The sequence below is a fragment of the Emys orbicularis genome, chromosome 16 (assembly GCF_028017835.1).
Source record: "Emys orbicularis isolate rEmyOrb1 chromosome 16, rEmyOrb1.hap1, whole genome shotgun sequence".
NCBI classification, from domain to species: domain Eukaryota; kingdom Metazoa; phylum Chordata; order Testudines; family Emydidae; genus Emys; species Emys orbicularis.
This window is the reverse complement of record NC_088698.1, coordinates 30,446,983-30,463,819: the sequence shown is the minus strand read 5'-3', so window position 1 is coordinate 30,463,819 and position 16,837 is coordinate 30,446,983. Positions and strand designations below refer to the sequence as shown.

Genomic DNA, 16,837 nt, shown 5'->3' with positions numbered 1-16,837 from the left:
GAATTGCCAATTTGGGTACAGTTAATTTATTACTGGAACTAAAAACTTGCTCAAATATTTGTGTGTGTGTGTGTGTGCGCGCGCGTGCGCGCGGGGGTTAATCCTACCTTACACATCTCTAATTCCAATACTAAGGCTAAGTCCTGGGTTTTTTAACTGGCTGTTTTTGTTTGTGACCAGAGTGTTCAGCTTTGCCATTTAGCAAACAGTTTTTATCTGTGTACCATCTGATAAATAAATGCCATACAAATGCTATTACATACAGCTTTATATTGTCAGAGTCTGCCTAGCATTGTTTTCAGATTCTATCTTCTCTAGTTACCTTACTAGATGTAATCAAAAGAACACCACAATTTAGGTTTCTTTCTATGCAAGGTAACTGTAAATTGGATAGAAATTCTTTAGTTTGAGTTGTTCAGAGCAGGGACTGTCCTTTAGTGTTTGGAAAGCACCTAGCACATGGGGGCACTTCTGTAAATAAGAATAATAGAAAGAGTTGTCTATCAGGCTTAGCCTCATTCGTGCCTGTTATAATGGAAAGTGCGTGTTAAGCATGCTGATTCGAGCCTTCCTTTAAAATCCGTCACTGGAGGGTCCCTTGAACCTCACTCTGTTTTTCTAATAAAGATCAGTGGGAGGTTAATGTGACTGCGAATGAGGAAATCCCTTAGCATTGTTGAGATTGGTTTTACTTCAATTCCAGGATCTGCACTGTGCAGTAAAAGACCAAACCTCATAGTGACATTAATGTGGCATGTTCATAGGTGGGAAGGGTATAATTGTCTGTCCTCTAGAAAAATGTGTACTAACGTAGAATGCCCTGGCCTGGGCACCACTGAGGGGAGTTGTAGTTGGCAAGTTGCTGCATCTTTGCTGTTCTTTGGTGTTAGGCCCAGAAAATGAGAATAAGTAATCCAGGGCTGCTGTTTGAGGAAGGAGGGAGAGAGCTCCAGAGTATACTTCCCTTTCTTGCTTTTGCATTATGTTTTCCAGTCCCATGGAATTATTCTGGAATTATTTTAAAATCCCAAGTTGCAGACTTTCCTTGGATATGAATTCCTGAGATTGGTGAGGTTGTGAGGTATTCAGAACAAAAATCATTGGGATGTATATTCCCTGGGTATAAACTATACTGGAGCTCACAGAAGTGGTAGAATAACTCGTTACCTGAAAGATTACATGGAATCTAATGAGAGAAACTTCCTGAGTGTAGAGAACCATATGATGGCATCTCAAGGGATACAAATCCCAAGTCATAGGAATACAAGTAAGCTCAGTTATTACTGACTCTCTGCTCAGGAAAAAGTATGCCAAGTGTGTTATATTGAGGAGGGTTAGAGGTAACTATACCCAATAAAGCAGTAATAGGTGATGTCCCCCTCTTGCCCATAAAGTGGTCCTGTGTTGCATTGGAAGATGTAAGACTTGCGGTTGTCTGGGAGTTGAGCTAATTCCATTTTCCAACTCCAGGCTTCTGCAAAAGCGCATTTGCTCAGTCATTTGAAACGGGGTGGTTGTCAGACTCCAGAAGTGATCCCAAGATCGTTGTGTGGGGTCCCTTTTGAATATCCTGGGAACAGGGGCAAAGTTTTCTTGGGGGCAGGAAGATCATCAGTGGCAAGTAGCTGAATGTTGGGTTATGATGATGAAGAAGCAGAACCCCTGCTCTGTAAAGCTGATCAGCTTGTAATGGTTGGGGAAGAACATTCCCTGATATGTCAAGGTATAAAATATATTTTAAAAATAAAATACTTAATGTACTTTGTGAAGAAACTACTTACTAAAGAAGGAATAACTAGCCAAGCAAGACACTTTATTTCTTGTAGGTGAAATGGAGGAATAACCTATGGTATTTAACTCATTTCAGCATTGCTGCTGCATATAGTGACGTAAGCATACATGACAGCTGACAGTGAGAGAAATTAACAAAATCTCAGCCCGTAAGATCTTAGCCTAAAATGTGTGAGTGGGTATAACGTAGCACCGAACAGAGACTGATGGCCATGACAGCTTGAGCTTGTAAAGTAATGTAGGACCTAAATGAAGTCTTGTGCAAAGAGAATGAACTAGTTTACACAGGGAATAGTTCCCTGGCAAAGTTCTTGACCCTTTCTTTTTTTAGGTACTATCCTTAAACATTTCTTTATTCTTTGTAGGCATCGAAATTAGAGAAACAGAATAGCATGCCTGAAAGTGACTATGATAACCCCACCCCCAGTTTGGAGTTGGATGAGACGGGGTATGTCTTATTACATGAATGAGCTAATGTTTGTGTCTGTATAGTGTCTGCAGACATAAAGCCCTAGTTAAGTGCTAATAGAAACTGCTCTGTAGTCCAGTGACCACTTCACTTCAACATTCTTCTTTTTTTCCCCCAGGCCAGGTAGGAAAGGAAGGCAGAGAAGTATCATTTGGCAGGGTGAAGGATCTATCCCTGAGAACTCAGATACAGATGCAACCCCAAGTTCCACTTTGCCCAGTACAGAAGATGTTATTCGAAAAACTGAACAGATCACTAAAAATATCCAGGAGCTGCTGCGAGCAGCACAAGAGAATAAGCATGACAGGTAAGAATGGGAGTCTAAGTGCTCTGGAATTTCCAAGATTAAAAATATAATAAAATGCTTCCAAGCGTAGAGACTTTAATTTCATGTAAATGAATCATGTATGGTCATGTGTTCCCTGGGTTGCGGGGAGCAGCAGATGTTATTGGGGCTGTGGGCAAAAGGACATGGAATAGCTTCTCTCCATGGAACACTTCCTCGGGACTTGGCAGATATCCCTGGGAGCAGCTGCTGTTTGGAGCAGTGTCTGCTCCCAGTCTGCCTGCATCCCACTCAGTAAGAAGCAGTACAAGCAAGGGGAAGTGTTGGGAGATGGCTCCCTTGCAAATCCTGTTGCTAAGAAAGCGGAGGTCAAGGGACCACTGCAGAGGCCTGGGAACAAGTGGGATTTCCCCTGGATTCTCAAACTACACAGGAGTTATAGATCAGGGCACCTAGAAGGGAACATTCAGCAGTAACTGAGTGTAACCTCTGTGAAACAGCTGCAGTCAGGAAGGATTTGGCCCTTAAACTGCAGATGGTTTTGTTTGTGTACATAATTGCTATGTTCTCTGTAATAGTTAGGGCCCTACCAAATTCACGGCTGTGAAAAACACATCATGGGCCATGAAATCAGACCTCCCCCATGAGATGTACCTATTGGAGGGGGGGGAGGAGCAGGGCTACGGGTGCCCCCGATGGGGGCTTCTACCATGTACTGTGCTCCAGCTGTTAGAGCGCCGGGCTGGGGAGAGATGGGACTTGCTCTTCCCTTGCATGGCCACTCTCAGGGGTAGATCAGCCCCACCTTGGGGTACCTCCCTCCGCTGCAGGAAGCTCTGTGGTTGCGCTGCCTTCAGAGCTTCCTGCAGCCAGAGGAGGTTCCCGGAGGTGGAGGTGTGTCTGATCTCCCCTGTGCTGCTGGGAGCACCCCAGTTGGGTAGTCCTGGCTGGGGTGGGACAGGATTTCCTCTTCCACTGTATGGCTGCTTTCGGGGTGGGGGGAATCATGCCCACCTGCGGGTACCTCCTGGCGAAAGCTCCATGGCTGCCCAACTCTGAAGGCAGCACAAAAGTGAGGGTGGCAATCCCCCAACGCGCCCCCCCAACCCTCTTTTGGGTCGGGGACCCCCAGGCTACAGCACCCTGAAATTTCAGATGTAAATATCTGAAAATGTGAAATTGACTAATTTTAAAACCATGAAATTGACCAAAATGGACCATGAATTTGGTAGGGCCCTAGCCATAGCCCTGTATCGTCTATTTTTTATAGCAATAGATAAGCCATCAGCAAAAGCTGTTCTGAACTGTTAAAGTAGAGCCAAGAACTAGATAGGCTTTTCTCAAGTTTGCCAGTGCTAAAAATCAAAGCGGCCTATTTATCTGAACATCAAATTAGTACTCAGCCTGAGCTTCCCCCCATGCACTCTGACCTGACAGTTAACTTTGCCAAATCTCCCTGAGTTGTTGGTAATGATTCTTTGTGGTGCATCAACAGCAGCAGGTGGTTCTCCTAGGTAGTTTTTTATAGGCATATAATGGCAGCTATATCATAGCGCATGTTAGTGCATTCCATGTTAGCACTGAGTGGTCCTAGGCTCCAAATAAACTTCTCTTTTCCTCTGGCAGTTCTCATTTGAACTGCAGTCACAGCCTCAGCGCTGAAGGACTATACAACACATTACCCATGAAACCGGCTAACTACCTTTGTTAAATCTTGCAGCTCATATAGTTCAGTTTCTGAGCTCCTTACCTCCACAATTGAGGAAAAATAGGCAACAGTTGCATTCTGGGGGCCACTTCTGCTTCTTCCATGCTTATTTACTTTGTTTGCACTTTCCTTTGGCTAGGTGGGAGATGCACAGTGTTTCCTGTGTGATCCTGGGTGGAGAAGTCAGAGTGCATTTTCTGACTGAGCTCACTTGAGTCAAAATTCAGACTTAGCCCCTTCCATAAACCACTCTTGTTGTTTGCTCCCAGGGTTCTTACAAAGGGGAGCTGCAGTAAAAAATAACCAATATTCTTATTTTAAATTTTATTTGTATATTTTACCAGTAACAATAGTTGAAACGCACCAAAATCATCTAGAATAAAGAACCCAGGACATGTTTTTCCCCTGCTAAATTGAGTGAGGTTGCTTAGTAAAGAATACTTTAAACCTTCCTCAAGTTAAGGGAGCATTTTTTTTAACACAAGTGACAAGTATCTCTTTAGATCTGTAAATAAAACAAATTAAATTAATAAATGCAAATAAGAAAAATGAACGGAGAAATCTTTTGAAGAAATAATGATTAGCCTTGCAAAGAGACCTCTTCTGTCCCTTCTTTGTTATAGAAGAAAGATATTGAAGGGAAGGCTTTAAGAGATCAGGGTAAGGAACAAGTTGTTTGGTTATTAAAGCAGTGTTTCTTCTATGCCACAAATGGAGCATGTTGGTTACCATACTTAGGTGACCGTGACCCTCTAAAGCTCTTAGCCACGAACAAAAATGCAATATTGTATTATATTGCATGGCTTTGCCTCAGATGTGCTACTGCTCAATGAATCACATAGCAGGGGCAAGCTATATGGGAAAATAATGGAACAAATCTATTTAACTTAATTTTGATATGAATAAGGCTATTTAGAGAAGTGCCATTGCAAATATATTGTCATATAATTGAACTTCTGAGAACTGTAATGAGATTGCTTCCAAACTTTTGTTGGGAATATTGTAAATAAAAATGACTTGCCACATGGATAATCTGAACATGAATGTTAATTGTTCTTCCATCTCCTAATGAAACTCCTTCCTTTTTCTCACTCTTTTTGTTCCTTTTCCTGTACTCATCTGTCTAAATAGACCATTAGAGCGTGCAAGCATGCTTAAGCTCAGACAGAGCCTCGGCTGTTTCAGTACCCTGGTTCCATGGGCCGAGAGAGCTCCCCTGCAGCCTTGGACCCATCAGCAGCCTGAGCCTACCTCCTGGTACTCTGGCCTCTGTCCCTGCCTTCCAGGCACAGTGTCCTTTCTCTTTTTCTCTGCTGCCTTTCCCCCTTCATGCACGTTCAGCACCGGGGTGGTTCGAGGTTATGCATGAAAGGCTTTAAATGATAAGAAAACTTATAGGTAATAAGTACTAAGAGTTACGGGGCCAATCCTATGTCCTGTGAAGTTAATAGGAGCTTTTACTGTTGACTTCAGTGGGAGCAAGATCAGGGCCTAGTGGTACAGCTAACAGAGGCTTGAGGTTTCCCTCTGACAGCCCTAGCTTGTCTCTCCATTCTGGTCATTGTTTATCAAAAAAATCTGCATCTGATCATTGATGACATAATTTGTTGTAGCAGTGTCCATGCACTGTTACTGCAGAAATAGCATTATTTGCATGACCCATAACACACAACATTTATTCTTTTAGTCTAATAACAGTCTGTTTATGGTGAATACTAGAGCCTAGTTTCTAGCTTGCATAAATTACCATCAAAACTAAATTTTAGGTTTTAATAAGTTTATGTAATGGCAACCCAAAACTTCAAAACCTGACCAAAATACTGTTCTGATCTTTTAAGACCTACTGCATCTGAGATACAAAACCTGTTTAAAGGAAAGTTTAAAATCCAGTGTTTATGGGCTGTGACCTGTCCCCAAGGTTTAATCCTAAACACTATTATGGCCAGTCATCACTATCAAAGTGAGAGGAAGGGTTACAGGAAGTCTTCAGAAATTCTCTGTAATAAGAATTTTTTCAAAATTTGACAATTCCCTAAAATTTGTGTACATTTAGGAAGCCAATTCAGTCGCACTATGACCTCTAGTGTCTACCCAGATTTTAGTCAGAGTATGTTTAAAAAAAAAAAAAAATCATCACTAGTGAGAAGTATCGTTTTGTGTCTGCACATTTTGTACAATAGGGTCCTGGGGTTGCTAGATGCTATGGTGATACAAATCATAGTACTAATAAAGTACTTAGTGTTTGAACTGTTTATCTTACATCAGTAGAGGCTTTCCTCAAATATACATTGAAAACTTTGATGCAACAAACCCAGATGGCCTGGAAATATGCACCTAACTATTGCATCTCTAATACACTCTTACATTCCATAATTACTGGGGCCTGTTACTGTGCCATGGAAATCAGTGGAGGCTTAAACTGCACCTTTTTTTTCTTGTTTTCTGTAGGTTTCCTCTACTATTCAGTGTGGCTCATGGAGAGTAAATTGGTTATTAGCCCCACTCTCCTTTCTAGTAGAGCAGGGATTGCTACAGTGCACTTTTGGTAAAAAACTAGTGATGGTGGGAAGTCTCATTTTGTTTGGAAGAGCCCATGGGAATGCAACACACACACACAATCAAGATGTCCCCCTTTTATAGCAACTTTCCTGCATAACTCAAATGACCCCTAAGTGTGTTGCTTTCCTTTTTAGTGTATCTGTAATTTACATGTTTGGGGTTTTTTTGCATGTTCAGTATTGCAAGTTAATTGAATAAAACGATTGTGATTTCAGTCTGAAAGTGATTTTTAGATTTAGAATTGAGAGATGATGCTAAGGAAAAATATTCTTCTTTTGAATGGTACTGCCTGATAAACTAATTTTAAAAATACTAGCTTAAGGTCTGAACTATACTAACTATCCTGTAGATTATTATCTTAAATGGAGTATTTGGAAAGTATAGGTTTTAAAAGTAGACTTTTGACAGAAGGCTAAACTTCTTTCAGGCTTCAGGTAACTCTAAAATTATTGACCAGAAGCTTCTCTTTTGAACAGAGATCAATTTTAATTCTAATTTTTAAATATTTTTCAAGGTCTAAAGCAGAATCTGTAAGGATTCTTAAAATCTACTTTTGGATTATTAGTTAGCACTTCGTAATAGTTCTGCTTACCAGAATAATTGAAAGTTTAGCCCAAACTATGCAGTCTAAAAGTAAATATTAACCATGATGAAATGCATGTATTTTACCAGTTGCTGTCTCTTGCTGGTTTGGTGTAGTACGTGTTCACCATGTGTCTACATTCACCAGGCATTCTTCATCTTTTTTCAGTTTGCCTTAGATGAAGTTTTACAATCTTGTAGTTACACTTCACCAAAAAAGTGAGGTGTGCATCCCGAATAAGAATTAGGAGTTGCATAACAGCTTCTCTGTAAATTGGTAATCTTTGATTTATGCAATGAAGAACGGGGAAGATTTAACATTCAACAATACTGCATTGACAGCCTAATGTTCACGATGGACTGTCAAGTATGGAAATAAATGTTCTCTAAAGTGAATTGTTTCCTGGGCCTGTGTCTTCACAGCAAGCTAAAGAATGCACAAGGGTTAACCTTTGGCCCTGAGAAGCCCTGACAAGTGACATGAGTTGAGATTGTATATACTGTGCACTGGAGAAACAAGGTGGGGGAAGTAATGTCTTTTATAGGACCAACTTCTGTTGGTAAAAGAGACAAGCTTTTGAGCTACACAGAGCTTTCCTTCAGGTCTGAGAAAGGTACTCAAGGTCAGAGCTAAATACAAGGTGTAACAGATTGTTTAGCATAAGTAGTTAACACATATTGTAGGAGACCATTCAGTACCCCCCCACAACCCACCTTTCAAGATCCATAGGTCCTACACGTGCCTATCACAACATGTGGTAGACCTCATCCAGTGCATTAAATGGCCCAATAACAACTATGTGGGTGAACCAGACAATCACGACACACTCAAATGAACTCTCCCAGAAAATCAGACAAAAACCCCACAGCACCCACAGGCGAACACTTTTCACAAAACGATCTCTCCATATCTGACCTCTCAGTCCTCATCCTCAAAGGAAACTTGCACAACATCTTCAAAAGATGAGCCTGTGAGCTTAAATTCATAACTTTGCTAGACACTGAAAATCATGGTCTTAATAAAGACACTGGATTTATGGCTTATTACAACAATCAGTAACCCACTAACCCCCCTTTTTTGTCCTACGACTGCAGAGGTGTTAACAGGCCACTCCACCTGGAATGGTCTCTCACAACATGTTGTATGCAGTGTTGTAGCCATGTCAGTCCCAGGATATTAGAGAGACCAGGTGGATGTTGGTAATAACTTTTTATTGGATCTTTTATCTTCTTCAGTCGCCTGAAGAAAAGCTCTGTGTAGCTTGAAAGTTTGTCTCTTTCACCAACAGAAATTGGTCCAATAAAAAATATTGGCTCACCCACCTTGTCTTTCTAACATCCTAGGATCCACATGGCTACAACAATACTACAATATACTGTGCAGTGTCCGTTTCTGAGCTTTTGCTCTATCTTTATGTGTGTTTCAAAGCTCAGTTGGGAGATTACTGGTGAAAATGTCTGTGGAGGTCATACACCTTAGATATTGCTGCTGAGTGTTTGAAAATAGCTTTATGCAGATTTGATGTAAAGATAAATAGCAATTCTTTTCTTGGAGAAACTCTGAACTTCATAAATGTAACCAAAGAAGATCATTTGTAGGAAAGCAGTCTGCACTGGCTACCAGGGTATGGACAAGGTGACCTAGTAGGTCTCATTTCTAATTTTGATCATCCCAAATTGTTGACAAAATATTATTTGTGTAAAACTTAAACATTTAAATAAAAGTTTTTTTTGTTTTTTTTAAAGATTTTTCAGCTCCACTTCCAAGGTTAGTATATATCTAAGTCTGCATAGATCTTTGACTTGGCAGCTTACTTACTTAAATCTTTTACTAAAGTTTGGTTTCATAGTACTTTGGGGCTTGTACAGAAAATTCCATTCTTAAAATAGCAGATTAAATCTGATCTCAGTCTACACACACAAGAATGTGTTTTGTTTTTTGTCAGCCCTGCACACTCAGCCTAGGATCTGAGAGTCACTCTGGGATCTTAGATACACTTGTGCAATCCTGATGTCTCCAGTTAAAATACCCTTTAAACAGCAGAATCTGGAACTTTTATTTTGTGCCTGCAATTGTCTTCTGGCCATTTACTTACACACACGTACACATATATGTATAATTTTTTTTAAATCTCTGACGTTACATTTTGAACAGGCAGATAAACCCCTCTAGAACATATTGTGCCACTTCTGTGGGAATGCAGAGCCAAACTCTAAAATTTGAATGTTCAAATTGTGACTTTAGGAAATGTCAGTCATGTACACTGATGTGCTGTTTTCACATTTGTAAGCATGTATTTCCATACTTGAGTATCTGACAGTGCTGGATACAGGATAGCGTGTGCAACCCATTACTCCTTCCCCCACAAGCTGTGTTAATCCAAGAATAGTTTAAACCTTTGATTTACCTAATGCAAAGAGTCTTACATCAGCTGTGAAGTTCTTGCTTTTCCTGAAGTTGTTTGTAGTACAGTGTGGTTGAAACACAAATTTGTACATAATTTACTAATGAATGTTTCAATGGGAAGCTTCATCAGACTTGCGTGTTGCAGAGAATCTGCTACAGTTGTGTTTGGAGGCTGTGCTAAGACAATGTTAGAAGATAATGTGCCGTTCTGTTAACTTGTTTGCTTTTGGAGAAATAGTCACTAACTAATTGAACTTCAAGAAAATCCAGTGTTTTTGCTGCTTTTGAATACTCTTTTTTGCATCTCCTTGCAGTTATATACCGTGCTCGGAAAGAATACATGTGGCAGTAACAGAAATGGCAGCCTTGTTCCCAAAAGTGAGTCGCTTTATTTCTTCAGCAATGGCAATGTTTCTCAAATGTATTCTGCTCTCAATCTCGCTTATCTTGAGGCTTTGTGACAGAAGAACCTTTTAAGGGAAGTTGGTGCAATGAGTGAAATATTTCTGATTGGACATGGGGGAGGGGGCGGGGGTGTTGATTTGGTTAAGAAAATCAATAAGGAAATTTAAAATTCCTAAGCTTTCGCTCCTTTTTATTTTACAGTGGTTCCTCCCTGGGTTTAGATTTTTTGCAATGAACAAAAAGCAAAAGATGGATAGATAGGAGGGAGGAACATTACTTTCATCAAGATGAGGATCTTTGTCAGACCTTGCACCTTTCTATTTGTCACCATGCCAAGTGGGTAGAGTTAGTTGGTACACCAGGATGCACAGGTTGGTTGAGATGAAATGCCCACAGTTCCCATAAGCCAAGGACGCTTACATCTTGCTTGAACAGCGATGGAGCTATACCAGAACTTTGCTTGACCTGTCATCTCGTGACTTGCATGGATGTAGACCATGTCTTTAGACCACTTCTCAGGTCTTTTATAGGCAGCTTTCTGGGAGCAAATAATTATCTGTGTGGGTCTCAATGAATTCCAAAGGGTCTGCTTCTGCCCAATGTCTTGTCTTGCCGCAAGGTGCCCTACAAGCCCTTCCTTTCCTGGCCTTTGACGAGCAAAAAGCTACTGAGCCCAGGCCACCTTGCTACAGTATTAAAGCATTTTCAAACAAATGCTAAATCTCACTGATTCAAAGTCATCCTAAAACAGCTGTGTATAATCCATGCTAGCTAGCTCAAGCTTTGTTTGCTTTTCCCTTCCTAGAAACCCAAATCTGAGCTGGTAAGGACGTCGCTGCGGCTGCTGACATCTAGTGCCTACAGACTCCAGTCTGAATGCAAAAAAACCCTGCCCATAGAGACCTGCCCTACCACGGACATCCAGCTGGTCACTCAGCAAGTGATTCAGTGTGCATATGACATTGCCAAGGCTGCTAAACAACTGGTTACCATCACAACCAAAGAGAACAACAACTGAGTCCTCTCGGGTTTTTTAGTCTTGGTTTTTTAGAGATTGGAGTTTAAATTTAGACATGTAACTTTTCAAATTTTTACAAGAAAACTAAGGGGGGAAGTTCAACTTTTTTAAACTCAGTATTATTTTTGCATGTTTTCTAACAGAACTTTCAAAGATTAATTTAACCCACTGCCTTATTTTTGTGCCTGTGTTGCCAGTTTAATGACTGAATATAGTGTGTTGCAAACAGCTGTTGAGCCAATATCACATACCAACATTGTATCAGAGGTTCTTATAGGAGATTCCTTGGAGCTGTATTCTGCTTTCGGATATTGCACGCGCACACACAACTCTCCTTGAAGTCAAATGCGCATATCAAAGGGCAGAATCTAGCCTTGAACTGCTCTGCATGGTGAATCCCCTTGAATAAGAAACTCTCTCTCAGCAGGACAGTGGACTGTGAAGGCTCCAGGAGTGTAACTGGTGAAAAGTCAGTAGAATGAAGTTTTATATAGTCTTCCTGAGAATTGAATACAAAGTTATATTCTCTGTTTCATATCAACTGTTGTGCAATAACCAGTCCTTAGTCTGCTGAAACTAGTAGTTGTGGGCATCCAAACCTATTAAATGTTAACTCTACAAGGTCTTTGTCACTTTTATCTATTTTGGAAGGAAGCATGAGATTAAGTAGTTTCTTTTAGTTGTCACTATGCCACTAGTCTATACATTTGATGTTACTTTAGAAAGGCATTAGTGGTTACAACCCATCATTTTCATTTCTCTGAAAAACTCACTTTGAAGTTTCCCACAGCATTTATTCCCATTTTAGTGTCCTCTTTAAGGCTGTCTTGTTTGCAGCAGTATTGTTGTTTAATATCTTTTTAGATGCAGTTTCACTAAAGAGTTCAGTGATTTCTTTAAAATGGAAGATAAGAGGGCCAGTTCAAAAGAAGCCATGCCTGACACGGTACATCATATCTATACCTCACTGTAGTGGAATGTGAAAAATATACTTTTTATATAGTACCTCTCATGCCAAGCTTCCAAAAACTACAAACTATATACAGATTGACACCTACCTTAAGGGTCACCTTCAATACACAACCCACCATGTGCTAACCAACCACTTTAATGTATTCCCTAGCTAAGTTCCAGTACCTTTTTCTTTAAAGATCATGGGTAAAATTTTCAAAACCACCTGAATCCTCATTTTCAAGGGGGATACAGGTACTTAAAGAGCCAGAGTCTTACTGAAAGTCGGTGAGATTTGGGTTCTTAAGTGCCTGTCACCTTTGAAAATGTGGACTTAGGAGTTTAAGTCAAGCTCATGCCTACTGACCTGTTTTGATAATCACTTAAAGCACTGTTCTAATTACAAGTGAACCTGTGAAAATGAGATTGAGAGGTCCCAGTCTGGCTACAAACAATTTGTTCAGTTCATATATAAAAAGATGTTTTTCCTGTTTACCAATCAGTCCTATAACCTCCCCCGGAGATCTGAATGTCAGCTGTTCTGATTCGTATGCAATCAGTAATGAAGATTCAGAGGCACTCAGTGACACCTGTACAGTACCAATATCTGCAGTGAGTTAAACAGCTGAGGGCAGAATTTGGTCTTGCAATGGGAACTTAGTTAACTATCATGTTTTGTGATTCGCTGTTGCTGTGCAGATGCTGTTGAGCTAAAAGGAAAAGTAGTTGAATTATTTTTGTTGTTGAAGTGAAAAGATAAGAGACTGAATGCAAAGAGGGAGCAGATATGTTGTAGTTCTTCATTATTTTTTCTAACTATAACAACACTTAACATAGCTATTTCCCAGTGATGCTAAACCATCAGATAATGACTGGATTATAAACCCTGGATGTTATACATAGTTACATACATATAAAAACATGAGGAAGTTTGAACTCTGAAGGCGGGTTTTCCACCACGCTAACCACCTTCCCTTGTTATAAAATACTCCTACAATTCGTAGTTTCCTCTGGAGGCCCCAAAAGCCATAGGACCACACGCATGCAGTCTGCCATGTTAGTTTACTCACTGTGTTACCATTCAAGTGTGAGATTACAGGTAAACTGGTCAAGAGTCACCATATAATGTTTTGTCTGAATATATAAATGCTAAATTTATTTTTCACATAAATGTTTGATTCAAAAACACTCTATTGTAGGAGGCTGTCTACTGTTCTATAAGCAGAGTCTGCAGTATTTAGTTTGCTAAATCACAATTCTTTAGGTTGGTTTTTTTGGTGATAAAAATTTGCCGTGTTTTAGGTTAACAAACAAAAATTAAACCTTCAGAGGTTCCTTCCTTTTAAAATTATAATGTGTTTGTATGTATATATAAACACTGAATAAGTGCCATAATAGTGTTGGATGCTGATGTTGTAATTAACTGCCTTTTTTAAAGTATTGTACTATTTTGGGATTAAAAGAAAGTAGGTAGGGATAATCCTGTTGCAGTCTGATTCATAAATAATGTATCCTGTCCCCTCTCCTGTATCTAGCGCTGTCTCTAAGCATCTGGAAATGCATTTAGACCAGGCTGTGATTTGAATAGTAGAGAAGTATTTTTTAAATCTATTACCAAAATTAAAGCACTCGTAATGCATTGTATGAAATAGAATAACCCCACTTAAGAACTGCTTTGAACTAGCACAGTAGGGACATGCAGCATGCTATTTGCTAGTATCCATCAGGACATCACTACACGTGGTTTTTACATATCCTGTGTGGGATACAGAGTAATTTAATGTTTCCTAAAATTTTATTTAAGGATATCAACTTTTTAAAATGCTTGCTCGGTGCCAAAACTGGAAAAGTCCCTTCAGATGAATAACTGTACATCTTTCCTGTGTTGGCGGCAGGTTTTGCAAGTACCCGATTCAATTAGACTCTGGCATGAGGAGCTATACAAGTGTGGCTAAAGTGTAACCCACTTCACATTCTGTATCTAGATATTTTTTTAAATGTCAAACATCAGTTTTATGGTCCTGTTGGTAAACTGCACCTTGTCTAAATAGTCCTGTTCTGCTTACGTACTGGTCATCGTAGCAAGTTCTTGCACTAAGCAGTTCTACAGCTGGTGTGATAGCGGCCGTATTCTTCTCATGGTACTTCCTTTCAAGAAGCCAGTAGGACAGAGGTGCACTTTATGGGAATGGCACTTGGAGCAAAAGCTGACTCTACTCCAACCAAACCCTGGTTAGCTCAATGTATTAATCTACTCCACCCATTGTTGGTGTTGGCCAAAGCAGTGGATTGGGCCCAAAGCTTGTGTAGCATTACGCTTTGGACTGTGTGGATGTATCTACACTGCACTGTAAGCCAAGGGTTTGAGCTCAGACTCAAGCCTAACCCCCTGTGTATCTATACACAAATTGCACTAGCCAACGGTCCAGAACCCCAGGGAGGGAGGAGGGTCACGCCCAGACCCAGCATTCAAGCCCTATTGCTTTGCAGAGTAGGCTCAGCCCTACTGGACTTGCGCTCTGGAGTCTGCCAGAAGCATCCCACACCCTGTCTTTCATTGTCCTCTGAACAGTCAAGTTTAGCGGATGGTCAAATTTCCCCACTGCATCATGAACAAAGGGCTAGAGTAGCCACATTTTGGAGGGTGCTAGGACTCGGGCCTGCATAATGCAGTGTAGATGCTGGAGCATTCAGCCATTCCTAACTTGTGGTTATAGATGAGTGTAGATGCTCAGGGTACGTCTCCACTGCGATGAAACCATCTGCGGCTGGCCTGTATCAGCTGACTCAGGCTCACAGGGCGGGGTCCCAGAGCCTGGGCTTCAGCTCAAGCTCGGCTATCTACCCTGCAAGGTTCGTAGCCCTGCAGAGCTGTCAATGGCCAGTGTGGGTGTTTTATTGCAGTGTAGACAAATCCTCAAGCCCTAGGTGAACAAACCCAGGGTCTGCTAACTCGAGTTCTACTAACCCTGGTCTTACATTGCAGTGTAGACGTGCTTTGAATGGTTGCAGGGCAGGAGCTATTAAAATATCTGGAGTAGGTTAGGTGCAAAAAGATGTGGGTTTTTTCCTGTGGCTGGAACCCCACTTTCAAATAGCTTGTATGTTTTCCCTCTTGCGCTTACAGAAATGTAATCCTCTCTCTACAAACCATGCTGCACAGGAAAGTGAAAATGCCTTTTTTATGAACTTGTATTTCTGTCCATATTGTACTCATGATTTAGCCTTTAATGTTTACTGTATTACATAAAATTACTGTACAACCCTTTAAGTGTTATAAAATTGTTTGGGATTATTTGCCTGCTACTTATGCAATAAACAGGCTTTTAAAGTGCTTTGCCTTTGGGATATATGGGCCCAATACAAAGTACATACAAGATGGTACTATAAACAGTGCAAAGGGAGTAAATCTCCGTGTAACTAATGCACTGAGAAGCAGTGCGTATTTAAAATAGCTGAATTAAGGATTTAGACCTTGGTGGTCCTAGTTTTCCTGCTATCTTCTGGCATATGCACATCATCAGTAGGCCAAATCCAGAAGAGAGAGAAGCTACATACCAGTAAGTGTGTCTGTCTCAACTGCTGTTACAGATGGGGATGTCAAGTATCAGAGGGGTAGCCGTGTTAGTCTGAATCTGTAAAAAGCAAGAGGGTCCTGTGGCACCTTTAAGACTAACAGAAGTATTGGAGCATAAGCTTTCGTGGGTGAATGCCCACTTCATCAGTCTTGCGTCTGGGCATTCACCCACGAAAGCTTATGCTCCAATACTTCTGTTAGTCTTAAAGGTGCCACAGGACCCTCTGTTGCTTTTTACAGATGGGGATGTGGTAGCAAAGGGCCATAAGTTATACCAACTTACTCACCTCTGCCTGGTTCCTTAACTGTAGAGCATTACTATCCTTAATGTGTTCAGCCAGTTAAATTAAAAAACTATAAAGGATTGAAAACTGCCAATAAATTCAGCTACTTTTCTTACTCCTTCATTCTGTGTGCATCAAATGGTCACATTTTTTATCATGCTGTAATAACCCATCCTTGCTGCTTCAGGAGTGGTATTGGCAGGCAATGAAGGAAATCCTGCACAATATAAAACTAAAAGCCACCACTGACCGTTGGAAGGGGGCTTATAGCAAATGAATGTGGGGGCAATGTGAAATTAATGGTGCTCAGTTGAACTACATCAGTTTTATTCTGTATTTTATAGGGTGGGGTGTACTCTAGAAACTCTTCCTGGTACAGTGATGTTGCTTAGGGGTGTTAATTTTTGGTGACATTGTTATACTGGCAAAGTACATTTGGTAACATGGCTCATTTCATTTGGGGAACTAGTGAGAGCTATACAGGCCAAAGCATTGCTTTGCTGGTAACTACACCTCCACTAGAAGGATTTGCCACTGGAGCTATACCATCAAACCTTCTCATGTAGACCTGGCCTTAGACAAAGTCTAACACAATTACATAAATGAAGTCATAGTGCTGATCTTGAATTTTGTATCATGAATATGGAATGTATCTCATACCAGTTAAAACTGGTCCACTAGATTAAGGTGCCTTTGGCATTTTCCCCTCTTGAAACTCACTCTGCACTCACCACCTGTGTGATGATTTACATATGGAAATTCATTCAACTCATGATTTACTTTTGAACTTATGCAAACTG

General features: G+C 40.6%; 1 protein-coding gene across 4 annotated transcripts in view; it reads left to right on the top strand.

The window, feature by feature from the left end:
* The window catches only part of GIT2 (GIT ArfGAP 2), a 50,017-nt gene extending 38,792 nt beyond the window's left edge, over nt 1–11,225 (top strand). For 2 of the 4 annotated variants that reach the window (XM_065417558.1, XM_065417559.1), the window contains 5 exons: nt 2,157–2,239; nt 2,379–2,567; nt 5,386–5,511; nt 10,117–10,180; nt 11,013–11,225. In XM_065417558.1, the coding sequence (XP_065273630.1) occupies nt 2,157–2,239; nt 2,379–2,567; nt 5,386–5,511; nt 10,117–10,180; nt 11,013–11,225 (675 nt within the window). The remainder of the gene's footprint in view (nt 1–2,156; nt 2,240–2,378; nt 2,568–5,385; nt 5,512–10,116; nt 10,181–11,012) is intronic. The other 2 variants (XM_065417561.1, XM_065417560.1) reach the window with 1 other exon arrangement.
* Nucleotides 11,226–16,837: the final 5,612 nt, after the last annotated feature.